Source organism: Cervus canadensis, chromosome 1 (assembly GCF_019320065.1).
Source record: "Cervus canadensis isolate Bull #8, Minnesota chromosome 1, ASM1932006v1, whole genome shotgun sequence".
Lineage (NCBI taxonomy): Eukaryota > Metazoa > Chordata > Mammalia > Artiodactyla > Cervidae > Cervus > Cervus canadensis.
The window spans coordinates 10188834-10203776 of record NC_057386.1 but is presented as its reverse complement, the minus strand read 5'-3'; the positions used below and the strand labels follow the sequence as shown (position 1 = coordinate 10203776).

Sequence of the window (14943 nt, the reverse complement as noted above, 5' to 3'; positions counted from 1 at the left end):
CATGATACCAAAGTTGTGGGCAAATTCTCCTTGGTTCTTTTCTCCTTCACTTTTCACTTCTTCCACTGAATTTTATTTTAATAAAAGCATTTTTATGTTTGACAGTAATTCACTAATCACTCAAGCATAGGTCTGTGCAACAAAAACATGTCCATAATTTAAATTTAAAATATTTTATTTCCTGTGACTCTAAGACTCTCAGTATTAAAAATTACTCTGGATTGATTGATTTATACAATTAATCGACTCCTCAAACCAACCAAAATATATTAAAGTTGTGGTATATATTTATGATATACATATAAAAATTAGTTGCTGGACTGCATCTCTTAATGAGATGAACGGGGCTGTATGTTTTCAAATGGTTCATGTGTTGTTGGATGAATATTACTTTTTATCTCAGACGTGGTTCAGAATCAATTCCATCCCTGTTTTTCATTTTTACTGGTCTAGACCATGAGAAAACTTGTTCATATAAAATTTATACATGGTAACGGGATAGTTTTAACTTCTTGGAGATTTAAGCCAAAAGTCATAGTGATTTATCATAAAAAAACATAACAGGACAAAAATGACTAGATTAAATTCTCCTCCCGATGTTAAAGACTCCGGGCTTTAGCGACTTGCTGTCTTGACAGTGGGGTTATGCGAGTAGCCTGGGTCTCTCTCCTGCCGGGAGATTCACCACCTTCCTTCTCCTCTTGCCTTGTGGGATGGAAGGAAGGACAACCTCCGGAGGTGTGATGAGGTGAGGAGGCGGCGTCCCTGTACTGGTGGTGGTGGGGGGCCCCCAGGCTTAGCCTCTGCCAAGCTCTCTCTGGAAACGCGCCCCCGGGCGGGCAGACCCAGACAGCCTCAGACCCGCCCGCTGCGCTTGGCTATTAGGAGATGCGGGGGCCAGGGCGCTCCGGGCGGGATAAGGAGTAGGGGGGTCCGGGGTCGCCGCGCAGACCGTCCCACCTGGGGTGCACGCCCCAGGGTGCTGCTCTGCCCCTGAAGTGATCCTTCAAGGTCGAACTGCAGAGAGAGTCGAGGAACCCGCTGCCCACCGATCACAAAGGGGAGGGGCGCACCAGCTTGCTGCGCGTGCGCGGGCAAGAGTGCTACCCGGCCGCGGGCTGTACATGCGGGCAGCGGGGGTAGGGGGCGCCTTTTGGGAGCGCGTATCCTCTGATGTTCGGGCCCCGAGCGAGTGTGGGATGTGTGTGTGTTCGCGCGCGCGTGTGTATGTTGTACGTGTGTACGTGTGTATGTGGCTGGGATGTGGAGTAAGACGGTGTTTTGTATGAGGTGCATGCAGTGTGCTCAACACGTATGGAGTGTGTCCGCGTGTGTGTGGCGTGCATTGTGTGTATGTGGGGTGTGTGGAGAGGGTGGGGTATGTTACATGCGGCTGCGGGTGAGATGAGTGTGGAGCGTCGCAGTTGCTTGTGATAGTGTACAGCGAGCATTTGCAGCGCTCCGGGTTCGCGTCCCGTCTGGTTTGGGCTGCGCTCCCAGCTTGGGGCTCAGCGGACCTCCGCTTGCCGCGCGCAGGACCACCAGCTCGGGCTGGACCAAGTGCGGCAGATAACCATGGCAACAGATGCTCCCGCGGCGGAGGTGGGCGTGGGGCGGGTGGGGGAGGCATCTGATGAGGCTCCCAGGCTGGGTACTGGACACGCCGCCCCCTCGGTTCCCCGGCATGCCTGGGGGACCCGGGGTCCTCACTCGGGCCCTCGGCAGGCCTGGGGCGGGGCCCAAAGGATTCCTGCTGTCTCACCTCGCAGCGAGTTCTGTTCACAAAGCCCTTGCTGCTTCCAGGTGTGAAGGCGCAGCAAGTCTTTGGCGCTTCGGATCCTGCTCAGGGGAGACACCCCCGTGTTCTAAAGGTGGCCGGACAGAGTGAAGTAAGCCAGAAAGATAAAGAACATTACAGCATACTAACACATATATATGGAATTTAGAAAGATGGTAATGATAACCCTATATGCAAAACAGAAAAAGAGACACAGAAATACAGAACAGACTTTTGAACTCTGTGGGAGAATGTGAGGGTGGGATGTTTCAAAAGAACAGCATGTATACTATCTATGGTGAAACAGATCACCAGCCCAGGTGGGATGCATGAGACAAGTGCTCGGGCCTGGTGCACTGGGAAGACCCAGAGGAGTCGGGTGAAGAGGGAGGTGGGAGGGGGGATCGGGATGGGGAATAAGTGTAAATCTATGGCTGATTCATATCAATGTATGACAAAACCCACTGAAATGTTGTGAAGTAATTAGCCTCCAACTAATAAAAAAATTAAAAAAAAAAAAAAAAAAAAAAAAAGGTGGCCGGGAGCCTCACAAGCAGTTATCGGGTTTTATGACCCGCAGGTGCTCCTGTTGGGTCCCAGGACAAATGAAAAAACCTGGGAAGGGCTGAAGGGAGTTTGGCACAGGCTTCTCTTAAGCGGAGAGGGGAGCAGCTCACAGGTTCTGGAAAGCAGACTTCACTCCCATCCAGTAGAGCCTTTGTGGGAAAAGACTGGCCAGGCCTACCAGCTCTGATATACCTGTGCTCCCCTCCCACCTCTGTTCAGAGCCAGCCGGTGGGAGATGCCACCTTAGTTCTTATCCTGTGTAACGGGAGGAGGTTGGTCTAGATCACTTTTCATTCATTCATTCATTCATTCATTCATAACCTTTATCTAGTGCAAAGATGCTCAAATGTAGTGCCAGGGCCAGCAGTATCAGAATCACCTGGAACTAGAGAAATGTAAATTCTCAGGCCCATTTCCAGACCTACCAATGTGAGAAGCACTGATCTGCGGTGACCCTTGTGCTAAACATGGGGCTACATGACCCCTCCCATCATGGGATTCTAAAACAAACCTAGTGGGGAAAGTTCTAGCTCTTTTTTCTGAACATCCTGTGTTTTGCTTGGGGATCCATCTAAAACTAGATGAAGCATAAATACTTCTTGGCCACATCCCCAAGGCTGGTCTGAGAAGGAGTGTGGCTATTTCAGAGAAGGAGGAGTAGAAGTTGGAGTAAGAGGAGGTTCTGAATTCCTCTCAACTTCAGAAGCTGCTTGAGAAAGACTTCAAGGGCTGTTGAGGAGCCCAAGAGCGCCGCCTCCTGGTGACAGTGTGCAGGACTGACTCTAAAGAATGGGGCTTCTTGACAAAGGGGGCTTTCAGTGTCCCAATCATATACCCAGCCAGGCATGAACTACCCGGTCATTACTCGGGAACGTTTCATCCATTACTGCCAGCAGCTGGACTGGCCAAATTCAACAAAGGCTCTGAGAAAACAGGAAGTTGTGTGTGGCTGATATGTAAGAGAGTCCCCAGTCATGTCCACGTGGCTCGAGAATGCAGTGCATGGCTTTGTTTCAGCTGGGGTTTTCTCCAGACCCTTTTAGTCAGGCTAATAGTAAAATGAACTTTGTACAGAGAACTGCAACATTAGTTTTCCATGGAGTCCTGGACTCCTCTGATAGGTACTGAGAAGGGTGCAGGGCATGGTGGAAATCCAGTGTACTTTTGTGGAGGGGTTGGGGGGCAGACTTTGGACACTGGCCTTGGGGAGGCTGAGAGCTGCCCTCCAGAAGCATCCTGGGCTGGCCACCCCTGGGAAGGGAGGGGAGGGGAGGGGAGGGGTGTGGACAACTAGTGTGGTTATCCTGACTCTGGAAAACCTCCTTTATTATTTTTGTTTTGTTGTGTCTACCAGTCAACATTTTTCTTTAAATCAACTCATTTTTTTTTTTCACTTAAGTTACTTTTAAAAGGAAAAAACTTAGAAAATAACAGAACACAATGGAAAATCAGTAGCATTCACCCAAGCTGAAGGTAATCATAAAAAGAAATATAAGGCAGATATCTCTCTTTTCTCTCTCTTTTTCTTTTCTGTTTGAGAAAGCTGATCGAGAGTGATTCTCAGAATATCTGTTGGCTCGTCCCTGGAAAGTAGGCTAGCCTGGCCATGGTCGTTGTGGGCTCTTGGTGAAAGGTTGGGTGTCTCTTAGAGATGGGGGTCATGGCGGTTATGCTGACATCTGTGAGCGCTCACTGCTCCATGTACATGGATGCAAAGGGATACCTCACCCACTGGTTTCCTCCAGCCTGATTTGGGCCTGTCCAGATTCAGAAGCCAGTGTGGGCAGCCAGGAGGGCCTGGGTATCCCAGTAGGGCTGCGGGCGGTGGGGGTGGGGCAGTCCTTCCAGGACAACTATGGGATGCAGGGCCAGGGAGCCACAGGGCCTTTCCGGTCAGGCAGGACTCCAGCTCCAGGCCAGTGCTTAGGCAGCTGTGGAGGGCAGGTTGGGATTGATCCTGCAGATGGAGATGGGGCTCAAGCTGCAGGTAGAAGTAAGAGGCCCACGGAAGGGAAAGGAGGGATTCATAGACAGGGAATAGACAGATCCTGACAAACCCATCCTTCAAAGAATGTGTCTGTCATTGTTATAGCTGGATTTATATGCAAGAGCTGAATTTGACAACTTTAGCATCTCCCATAGTAGGGTTTTAATTATCCCCGTGGCTACTATCTAAGAACCACCTGTCTCGGTGCTTCGTCCTGGGGTAATCTCAGAGACATGGACACTCCTTATTATCCAATTTTTCCAAATGAGGAAACTGAGGCTGGGGGAGGTAAACTACTCCCCTCAGGCCATGGGGACAGACTGGAGCAGTACTTGGTCTGACTCCAAAGTCTATGCTCTTGAAAGCTGTTGTGAGTGCACAGTCCTTGAAGTGGCTCAATACTGACAATGTCCAAGGCACTAGGTGGTGGACATGGCCCCCTGCTCCTGGCCTGGCCACCCAGGTCCCCTCTGAAGACAGTCAATACTCACCTTTTCTTGAAACTTCTCCAAGTATACGTCTTATGTGTAGATTTATGCCCCCCCACCCCCCCTCCCCCACAATGGCATTTTACCATTTGCAGCATTTTCTTTTTAGCTGAGCAATGTGGCAAAGAGTTCTGGTTTCCTATCAGTTCTCATCCCCCCCTTTGCTTTTTAATGGGGAGCCCAGCCTTTACCAGCTTTTGCTGGCAGTCCAACCAGGGCCTGTTCCCAGCAAGAATGGGTAGGTTCCCCTGTGTTTGTCAGCCTCCTAAGAAACTAGGAGTTTATTATAACCTGGATCCAAGTGGCAAGACTATAAGAAACCAGCAGGCTTTAGAATAAAAAGTTGCACCCACATTGGTCACTGTGTTTTGGTAACAGCCAGTGGGGTCCTTTATTCCCATCCGTGCTTTCTGCCTGGCGGTGCACTCCTGGTGCCTGCGGGCAGGACCTGGTCCTGGAGATGGAGATGGCCCCTCAGCTGGAGGTGTGCGGATTCAGGGCTGGGAGCTCCAGGGCAGAGCCTCCTCATCGCCCACTGGAGATGGAGTTTGGGGTGTGAGTGTTTGAGGCTTCTGTCCTAGTACAACCACCACCAAGCCTGCTGCACCTTCCCAAGAGGGCACTCAGGTACCCCCTTCCCATCACTGTGCACTCGGTGACCGCCCTTCCCCATCCCTGCCCCCCGCCCCATGCTGTCATGGGGGTGGTTCTGCTTTGAGAGGAGAGGAGGAGGTGGAAAGGGGGGTTGAAGGAGAAGGAGAGGGAGGGAAGGAATGGGGGCATCTTGGGAATCTGGGGGCTGTGGACCAGTGAACTAGATTATGCCCCCAGAGATCTAAACTTGGGCAGGGGTCAGATTGCTAGCATGTTGATGGCAAGATTGCTTGGCCATGATGATGGCCAAGCCTAGGCTGGGGCTGTGGGGACACGGAGGCATGTAGGCCTGGTCCCATGTCTACTGAGGAGACAGGCCCATCCGTATCAAGTAGATCATCACAGCAGGAGCAGGCTCAGATCCTGTGCAGCTTCTGGAGGCTTCCTGGAAGAGATGGGCCTGGAAGGACAGGTGTGTGTTGGGTTGGGAAGAAGGGATGGGGCAGGGGAAGGTGGAGGAGATGGAGCAGGTGGAGGAGATGGAGCAGACAGACCTGGAGGGAAGGAGTAGAGGGCATTTGGGTGGGGGCATGGACAGTGCATGGAGGCACCCGTGTCAAGTGGAGACTGAGGAGGGCCCTATGGGAATTCCTGACCCTCAGCTGGACCTGGGAGGGCACAGGGTGGGTGCAGGTAGGGGCACGGGGGTGCATAATGACTCCAACTTCCTCACATCCCCACCTCCTGGGCCTCTGATCCTTGAGCAGTGGGTGTTATGCGACCTTGACCAGGAGAGTTGCAGCCACCAGCAGTCCCAACACCAAGGGAGGCCAGCCGCTTGGCAGGAGGGCAGACCCTAAGGAAAGTCAGAGGATTCGTGAATGAGAGAAGTGCGAGCATGTTCCTCACCCTGACTCTTTAATGGCAGGCGAGGTGTCCCCAGGCCGCCCCCACATCTCCCTGGTTTCATCATCACCCCACCCCGCCGCCCTGTTCACCTGCCCCAGCTGCACTGGCCTCCTGGCTTGTGTTCAGTGTGATCCCTCACAGCCCCTGCCCAGCGAGGCCTGCCCATCCCCAGCCAGGTGCCCCCAAGAGCTGCCACCTTGCCAGCTCCCGGGTGACCTTTGCCCCTGAGATGGGTCAGGGTGGGGGCAAGGATGTGTGTAGGGGAGGCTGACAGAGGAAGGAGTCCTCACGTGGCCACGGAGCCTGGAGGTAGCGTGTCCAGTGGGCAAACCGCCAGCTCCTCTGGCCCTCAGCCTCCCCATCTTAAACAAGGCTGCACCTGTCCACCGGCTCTCCAGCCTGTGTGGTGCCAGGTGCCATGGGATGTCAGGGACTCCAGATGTTCCCAGGCTCCAGGGACAGGAAGGAGCAGGCGGCACCAAGTGGCTGGCGGGGCACCCTGGTTACGGCCCTGCAGGCCCCCATCCCCTGCCTGGAGGCACACCTGAGGGGGTCGTGGTCAGCGAGGGGCTGAGTGTGGGTGTCTGGGTGCTCAGGACACCGTCGTTGGTCTCCTGGAGAATAGGCAGCAGGGTGCTGAGGAGCCCATCGTTGGCCTCTGGCACGATGCCCAGCAGTTTGCACATGAGCTCATACACGTGGACGCTCTCGAAGGGCTCCACTTCCAGGCCCTTCTTGAAGCTGGGGCCCACCGCCCGGAAGATGGTCTTCATGTCCATGACCTTATTGTCGAAGCCATGCTCCCCATTGTTGAACTGCACGTTCACTCTCTGCCAGGAGGGAGGGTCCTGAGTGAGTTTGTGCTGACCCTTCCAGCCCACCCCACCCTCTCCAAGGAGCACCACCTGCCGGGCCGCGGGTTGCAGAGGACGGCTGGAGGGAGTTCAAATGGGGCCAGGGTGGGAAAGATTCTGAGCCTCTGTGTCTTTGAATTCTCAGCCCTAAAGATCAGTGGCCCAAAGAAGGAGCCTCAGTGAAAACCCAGAAACATGAATGGAGACCCACGTAAAGGGGGCGGAGCTTCAGCCAAGGATGCGCTCCTTTCCATGGCTGGGCGCCCACTTGTCAGTACTTCCTTTCCTAGAATCCTGCCCCTGCTCTGCATGTTGCTTCCCTCTCAGCCTCTCTGAGCTCTCTCACCTCTTCTATGTCACTCTTACAGCTAGCCTTCCCACTTTACCCTATACACGCACGTGCACACACAAACACATGTATCCATGCACACCCATGCACACAGGTACGCAACGCATGTACACACCCCAACTCCTGTCGCATAGTGTGGGTGTGTCCCTTTGGAGGCTGACACGCCTCAAGTTGGGGTCTGACTAGAAACAGGGGAGTGATTTTTACAGAACTGGAGAGAGACTCAGCAGGGCAGAGATGTGCCTGCACCCTGGAACTCACCCCGTGGATGACGTAACCCGGGTCACTGTACATAAGCAGAGGGGTGACCCGGGAGTGATTGGCATAGTGGAGGGATTTGGGGAAGAACTCCTTCTTGTAGACGTGGAGTCTGGGGTGGGCGTCCTTGAGGGCCTCGTACACCTTCTCCAGCATTCCTTCCTTGGGGAGCAGCATCCCGTTTGGTCCATAGTCTAGGAGCTCAAACTCAATGTCCTTGAAGCTGAAGTTGGAGACCTTGTGGAGCTCCACCAGGTCGCTGGCCATCTTGTTGACGGTGGTCATGCCGTGGTCGGACACGATGAGCAGGTTGAGGTTGCTCTCCAGGCCGCTCTTCCTGATGCTGTCCCGGAGGTAGCCTACGGTCCTGTCCACCTGCATCACTATCTCCTTCCTCTCCTGGGACTCGGGGCCATACCTGTGGCCCGTGGAGTCCGGCTCTCCGAAGTAGAGGGTGACCAGGTCCAGGCCCTCGTCCGTGAACCACTTCATCACTGTGTCGATGTTGGCCCTCCACTCCACCTCATCCTTATAGTTGTGTAGGATGCCTTCCTTCCGGCTCAGCGTCACGGCTTCACCTTGGTAGGTGACGTTCCCGCCGGGGTAGAAGAAGGAGCCGGTCTTCAGGCCCTGCGGGGGGTAGGTGGCATCAGAGCCGAGGGCCGCCTCCCGCTTGTCCCCCACTGAAACATCTGCCCCGACCGCCTTCCCCCCAGTCTGCCCGCTCAGCCATCCCTGCTCCTGACTGCAGCAACGGGCCTTTGTATTTTCTGAAAGACCTTTCATAGCTCTTATCTTGTGTTATTAGGGCTGATACTGATTTTATAGAGGAGAGAGCAAGGTGCCCAGTGGACTCAGCACTGATGAGATAGTGGATATAGAAGTGTCCCTAGATATGCTGTGTCCTCGTCGTCACTGTGGCTGGAGGTCACAGCGCTGCTCTGTGAGCTCTCCCTTCCAACCTGCAGCCCAGTGTCTCCTGCCATGCGTCCATCAGCCCCTCCACTGCCTGCCCTTCTAGCCTTCAACCCGGCCATCCGTCTGTCTCTCCATAAACCAATTGCTGTTTTGTTGACAGATCCATCTGTCCTTGCCACCAGCTGTCCACTGCCTCAGGTCATCATGTCCACCTTGAGATGTCAGTTCTCGGCTACGCTTTCTGCAAGGGAGCCTGGTGTCTGTAGCTCCTTCTGAAGTGAGGGGACTCAGATGTGAGTGGACACCCTGCCTGTGAAGTTTATTCTGGGCTCACCTTGAAATCATCCATTGAGTTTGTTGTCAGGAAGCCCAGAGCATTGCAAGAGGCTATGGTTCTGGGTTTTTCACTGGGATGACCCACCTCTTACTTTTATCTTTCACCCTTTAGAATTTGACTGCCAGGCCTTGAGAGGGGAACCAGGATGAAGCCATTTCGTTGTTCCCTGCCTGTTAGTGGACTGACATTATTTTCCCTGAGGCCCCCTTCTCACCAGCACCGAAGCCCAGTTTTCCATCCAGTCAGGAGAATGCAACAATCCCTCTGGGTCCCAGGGAGGACAGGGCAGCCTGTGCAGCCACTGGTGGGTCCCCATAGGCGCCCGGCTCCCATCTCCCATGCGGCCCCGCTCAGCACCTCTCTATGCTGGGAGCACTGAACTCCTGGGTCCTGCCGTGGATGTCACGTGGTCATGCCGTGGTCACGCCTGCTCGGTCAGGTCCCCCTCCCGCCTGCTCCATCTGTCCAAGTGGGTGTGGGTGCAGCGTTACCTGCCTCTGGGCAGTGATCCAGATGGGCAAGCTGCCGTTGTCCCACCATTTCTGGATGCCCAGTGTGGTGTGGTAGGGCCACTTCAGCTTGCTGCTCGTGTTGTAGAACATGTTGTGAACCACCCCGTGATTCTCGACGTATTTGCCTGTGGGATGGCAGAGGGGGGTGGTGGGAGGGAGGGCACAGCCAGGGCAGGGGGCAGGGAAGCACCTGTGGCTCTGGGAGCCGGGCTGGGCCACCACAGCCACGTACCCTGGCCCAGAGATTCTGCTTCCACATTGAGTAGCTTATCCTGCCGCTGAACTCCCACAAAGGCATAAATACACATGTTCTAGGATATCGTTTGCAGCCTCGTTGGTTTTAGCAGAAGATTGGGAGCAACCTGGCTGGCTCTCTGGAGAGAACTAATTAAATCAATTATGGCCCAGCCATGAAATGGAATCTCAGGCAGGAAGATAAATGAACCAAGAGAAGGTGTCTTTTTTAACTTATTTTTTTCAGGACTTCCCTGGTGGTCCAATAGTTAAGATTCCGCCTTGCAATTCAGGGGGCGTGGATTTGATCCCTGGTCAGGGAACTAAGATCCCACATGCCGCAGAGCAGCTAAGCCCGTGACCCGCAGCTACTTGAGTCACAGCTAGAGAGCCTGTGTCCGGCGACAAAAGATCCCACAAAAGATCCCTTTGTTACATGACGTAACAAAGACCTGGTGTACAGCAACTAAGACCTGACATAGCCAAATAAATAAATTTAAATAAATAAATAAATCTTTAAAAACCACAAAAAGCCCCCAAAGCACTATGCTCTATTGGAAACCTTGTGCACTGTTGGTAGGAATGTGAAACGGTGCAGCTGCTATGAAAAACAGTATGGTGGTTCCTCAAAATTTTTTTTAAATTTTTTTCATGGCAATGCCTCCATGTGAGTTCAGAAAGTAGAAAAAGAGGGATGTTGAAGAGTCCACTTCCTTCCTTCATATTCCCCATTGTGATGTGTTAAGTAAGGAGGTGACATGCAAAAGGGAGCATCAGGGACCTCTGCTTGCATGTGGAAGGGGCCTTGGTCATGAAAATGCTGGTGTGAGAATAAGCTGTCTGTATGAGTGACATGCCTTAAAGTCATGCTTCCCTGGCAGCTCAGATGGTAAAAAAGATCTGCCTGCAATGCAGGAAACCCTGGTTCATTCCCTGGGTTGGGAAGATCCCCTGGAGAAGGGAATGACAACCCACTCCAGTATTCTTGCCTAGAGAATTCCACGGACAGGCCATATGGTTGCAAAGAGTCGGACACGACTGAGCGACTAACACTTTCACTTTCAAAGTCATGTCCACCCAGAGCCTCTGAATGTGACCTTGTTTGGAAATAAGGTCTTTGCAGATGTCATTAGTTTTGTTAAGATGGCTGCATCCTGGGGACTTCCCTGGTGCACAATGGTAAAGAATCCACCTGCCAATGCAGGGGAAAGGGAAAGTGAAAGTCACTCAGTCATGTCTGACTCTTTGCGACCCCATGGACTATACAGTCCATGGAATTCTCCAGGCCGTAATGCTGGAGTGGGTAGCCTTTCCCTTTTCCTGGGGATCTTCCCAACCCAGGAATCAAACCCAGATCTTCCGCATTGCAGGTGGATTCTTTTCCAGCTGAGCCACAAGGGAAGCCCAAGAATACTGGAGTGGGTAGCCTATCCCCTCTCCAGGGGATCTTCCAGACCCAGGAATTGAACCAGGGTCTCCTGCATTGCAGGTGGGTTCTTTACCGACTGAGATACTAGGGAGGCCCTCCAATGCAGGGGACATGGGTTCAATCCCTGGTCGGGGAAGATCCCACATGCTGCAGAGCAACTAAGCCTGTGTGCCACCACCACTCCTGAGCCTGCGAGCCACAATTACTGAGCCTGCATGCTGCAACTACTAAAGCCTGGGCACCTAGAGCCTGTGCTCTGTAGCGAGAAAAGCCCCACAATGAGAAGCTCACGGCACTGAGTGAGGAGTAGCTCCTGCTCACTGCAACTAGAGAAAGCCCACGTGCAGCAATGAAGACCCAGTGCAGCCACAAATAAACAAATAAAAAAAATGGCATTCCGGATCAGGTGGGCCCCAAATTCGATGACAGGTGTCCTTAACAAGAAGAGGAGAGATACACAGAGAGGAGATGGCCGTGTGACAGGGGGCAGGGATTGGAGAGCTGTGGCTGCAAGTCCAGGATCGCCTGGGTCCCCGGAAGCTGGGAGAGGTGGGAAGGATCCTCCCTTCCACCCTCTGGAGGGAGTGTGGCTCTGTGACACCTGGATTTTAGGCTTCCGGCCTAAATAGAGCAATGGTGGGTTTGAGGGTGGCTGGGAGCAAGCAATGGAAAGAGCAGGAGCCTCAGGCTCAACTCTCCTGCCTTTCTGAATCCTGGCCACACTCACCTCCACCAGAAGCCCTCCCGGGTTGCCGCCCTGGGTGTGGTCCCCATTTAAGATGAAACCTCCAGGTGTTTTTTATCTGCCTTCTATCTCTTGCCACCGACAGTAAGGGTTCCTGACACCCCCTGCAGCCGTGTCATGTCTGCCCAGTCAGGGTGTCCCCTCCTTGGCCTCACCTTTGTCCTTGCACTGTGTGCCTCCCGGGTCGAGGCTCCTTGCCTGCACTGCGGTTCGCTTTGTGGGTTCCCTGGATTCTCAGCTGTCCCCCCACAACCCCAAACCCCATCTGAGGCCAACACTCACCAGTGACCAGAGTGAAGTGGCAGGGGCTGGTCAAGGTGATGAAGGCCGGAGTCATGTAGCGAGCTTTCACCCCGTCCAGTGCCATGGCATCCAGGTTGGGGGTGTCCACGTCCTGGTCATAGTTCCAGCGGAAACCGTCGAAGGACACCAGGAGCAGCTTGTTCCGGGAGGCCTGCTGGCGGATGGGCGCCCCTGACGCTGGAGCCAGGAGGGTGGTGAGGGCCACGGCGAGGAGGACAGCTGGGGCTCCCATGGTGGGTTGGCCAGAGAGACAAGTGCTGAGGGAAGTTTTCTGCTGAGGAGCAGAGCAAAGTCCCAGGGTCACTGGGCAGCTCTTATCCTGCGCGTCTTTGAACCGAGACTCTGCACGAGCCTCAGACAGTGGCCCCTGGCTGCTGTGTCCGGACCACCCTGGGCCTGGCCCTTGGGCGCATCTGCCTTTATCGACAGCGGCTCTCGATGCCCCGCCCCCTTCGTGCACAAGTGTCTTTCCAGGGAGGATGGGGACCATTCTGGAAGGCGTGGCGAGCAGAACTGACTCATTCCATTGGGAAAGCCTGTGTCCCCACCCCAGCTCTCATAGCAACTCTGGGTCCCTGTGCTGCACTCACTCCGTCCCAGAGCACCCAGATGGGGACCCTTCCTCCAGACCATAATATGGGGAGGCCTTTGGGCCAGGGCTGTGGGTTCAGGGTTCAGGAGGCTGGCCTTGTCTATGGGGACCCCCCAGCCTGGGGGAGCACCTCTTCCCCTTCCTGCCCATGCTAAGGGGGCTCCTGCAGTGGGGCAGGCAGAGCTCTAACCTGGATTAGTGCCTACAGTGCCCTCCCTCTCGGGCCTCAAGGACCCCCAGAGGGTACCGGCATGGGCAACCTCACTGTTGGATTTCACCAGCAAGATGGTCAGAAGTGTGGCCTCCCTGTTACACTGTGCTCACGGAGAGGGCGGTGTCGGGAGGGACCACTAATTTCATCATGCAGTTTTCTGTCTCTCTCACTCACTTTCTCTCCAGCTGTCTCTTTATCTCTGTCTCTCTTTCTCACTCCCTATGAAGCATGTTCTGCCAGCCAGGTCCCATTCTAAGTCCTGGAGACATGGCAGTGAAGGAGACAGATGGTGTCTTGGCTTCTTTCAGTTTGGTTGGGGACACACAAAATGAATCAACAAGTAAATAGTGAGAGTCAACAGAAAGAAAGAAACCAGGGAGATAAGATGGAGCGTCTGTCTGGCACGGGGGCACCAGATGGGTGGTCAGCCAGGGCCTGGTGAGAGGATGACTGTGAGGGAGTGATCCTGGGGGTCGTCAGTCGGGGGAGTGGATCGGGGGCAGGCGGGAGGGTGGCAGGGCGGGTCCTGGGGCCTGGGCTGTGGTATGGAGTCTGGCATTCTTGTGCAGTGCAGGGGGGAAACGCCATGGGATGGTTTTAAGCATGGGAGTGACATAAACTGATCGAGCATTAAAAACAAGAAACTTCACTCAAGCTGTTCCATTTGCAGGACTGTCAGCTTGACAAAGGGAGTGGGGGCGGTGCTCCACAGGGAGGGGACTGCTGGTGTCCAAACCAGGATGGAGGCTGTGGGAGTGACAGGTGTGGGTAGTTTGGAGGTTCTCCTGGAAGGATTTGCTTCCAGACTGCATGTTGGGGAGACAGAAAGGGAGCAATCAAGGGAAATGTCCAGGTTTCCTGCCTGGAAAGCTGGGGTGATAGTGTCTTGCAGCTATCCCATAGGGTGGTCAGAGATCAAAGGGCAGGTCGAGGGCAGAGCATTCTATCTTGGCCACGTCTAGTTGGAGGTGCCCACGAGAGATCTGAGGGGAGGTGTCAAATAGTTGGTATGTCCCGAGTTAAATTGTCTTCAGCTGCTGACCTGCCGAGGGCGGTTCCACCTAGGACTCTGCTTGGCTGGTGAGAGGGAGTCTTATCAGGTGATCCCCATGGTCTCAGGACCACCCACAGCCTCCTCTGCGGTGAGGCAGTGAGGCACCCGGGTACAGATTCTTGGGCCCTTTCCCCCATCTGAGGGGCCACACCCCAGAGGGATCCACACACAGTGCCGCCCCTCATGAGCCTTTCAGAGGCTGAAGTCCGAGAGATGGACATGGTCCCCTGCATGGACTTCTACAACCAGGATATGTAGTGACTGCCCTGTGCTGGCTTTGTGCAGAGCTGGGGCACAGAGGGCAGGCTTTCCTTCACTGAACTTATGGCCCGTAGCTCCACCCATGGTCCTGTGTGAGGAGCTGCCAAATGTACTACGGAGGAAGTGTGGGTGTCTTAGGAGAGGGCAGTGGGGACCACATTCATTCTAGTGCTGGAGTGAGGACCTGAAAGACCATCTGAGGATTCAACATTTCACGCTGTGCTGTGCTGAGTTGCTCAGTGGTGTCCCACTCTTTGCGACCCCATAGGCTTCTCTGTACATGGGGATTCTCCAGGCAAGAATACTGGAGTGGGTTGCCATGCCCTCCTCCAGGGGATCTTCCTGACCCAGGGATCGAACCCAGGTCTCCCGCATTGGAGGAGGATTCCTTACCGTCTGAGCCACCGGGGAAGCCCATGACTACTAGAGTGGGTAGCCTATCCCTTCTCCAAGGGATCTTTCCAACCCAGGAATCGAACCAGGGTCTCCTGCATTGCAGGCAGATTCTTTACTAGCTGAGCTAACAGGGAAGCCTGCATAGATCTATAGGATGGGTTTAGC

At 54.1% G+C, this 14943-nt stretch overlaps 1 protein-coding gene across 1 annotated transcript; it reads right to left on the bottom strand.

The window, feature by feature from the left end:
* Nucleotides 1–5227: 5227 nt before the first annotated feature.
* On the bottom strand, nucleotides 5228–12493 carry ENPP7 (ectonucleotide pyrophosphatase/phosphodiesterase 7). The gene is made up of 6 exons (XM_043470333.1): nucleotides 12241–12493; nucleotides 9530–9675; nucleotides 7787–8413; nucleotides 6867–7152; nucleotides 6155–6269; nucleotides 5228–5354 (listed from the first exon to the last, which is right to left on the bottom strand). Exons 1-5 carry the CDS (start codon nucleotides 12491–12493, stop codon nucleotides 6187–6189), a joined length of 1395 nt encoding a protein of 464 aa, XP_043326268.1. The 3' UTR covers nucleotides 5228–5354; nucleotides 6155–6186.
* Nucleotides 12494–14943: the final 2450 nt, after the last annotated feature.

Coding starts and splice junctions, on each gene's coding strand:
- ENPP7 (XM_043470333.1), bottom strand. CDS start 12,493: ATGGGAGCCCCAGCTGTCCTCCTCGCCGTGGCCCTCACCACCCTCCTG. Junction 9,676..12,240: donor CCACTTCACTCTGGTCACTG/GTGAGTGTTGGC, acceptor GCCATCCCACAG/GCAAATACGTCGAGAATCAC. Junction 6,270..6,866: donor GCTGACCACGACCCCCTCAG/GTGTGCCTCCAG, acceptor GACTTTCCTTAG/GGTCTGCCCTCCTGCCAAGC.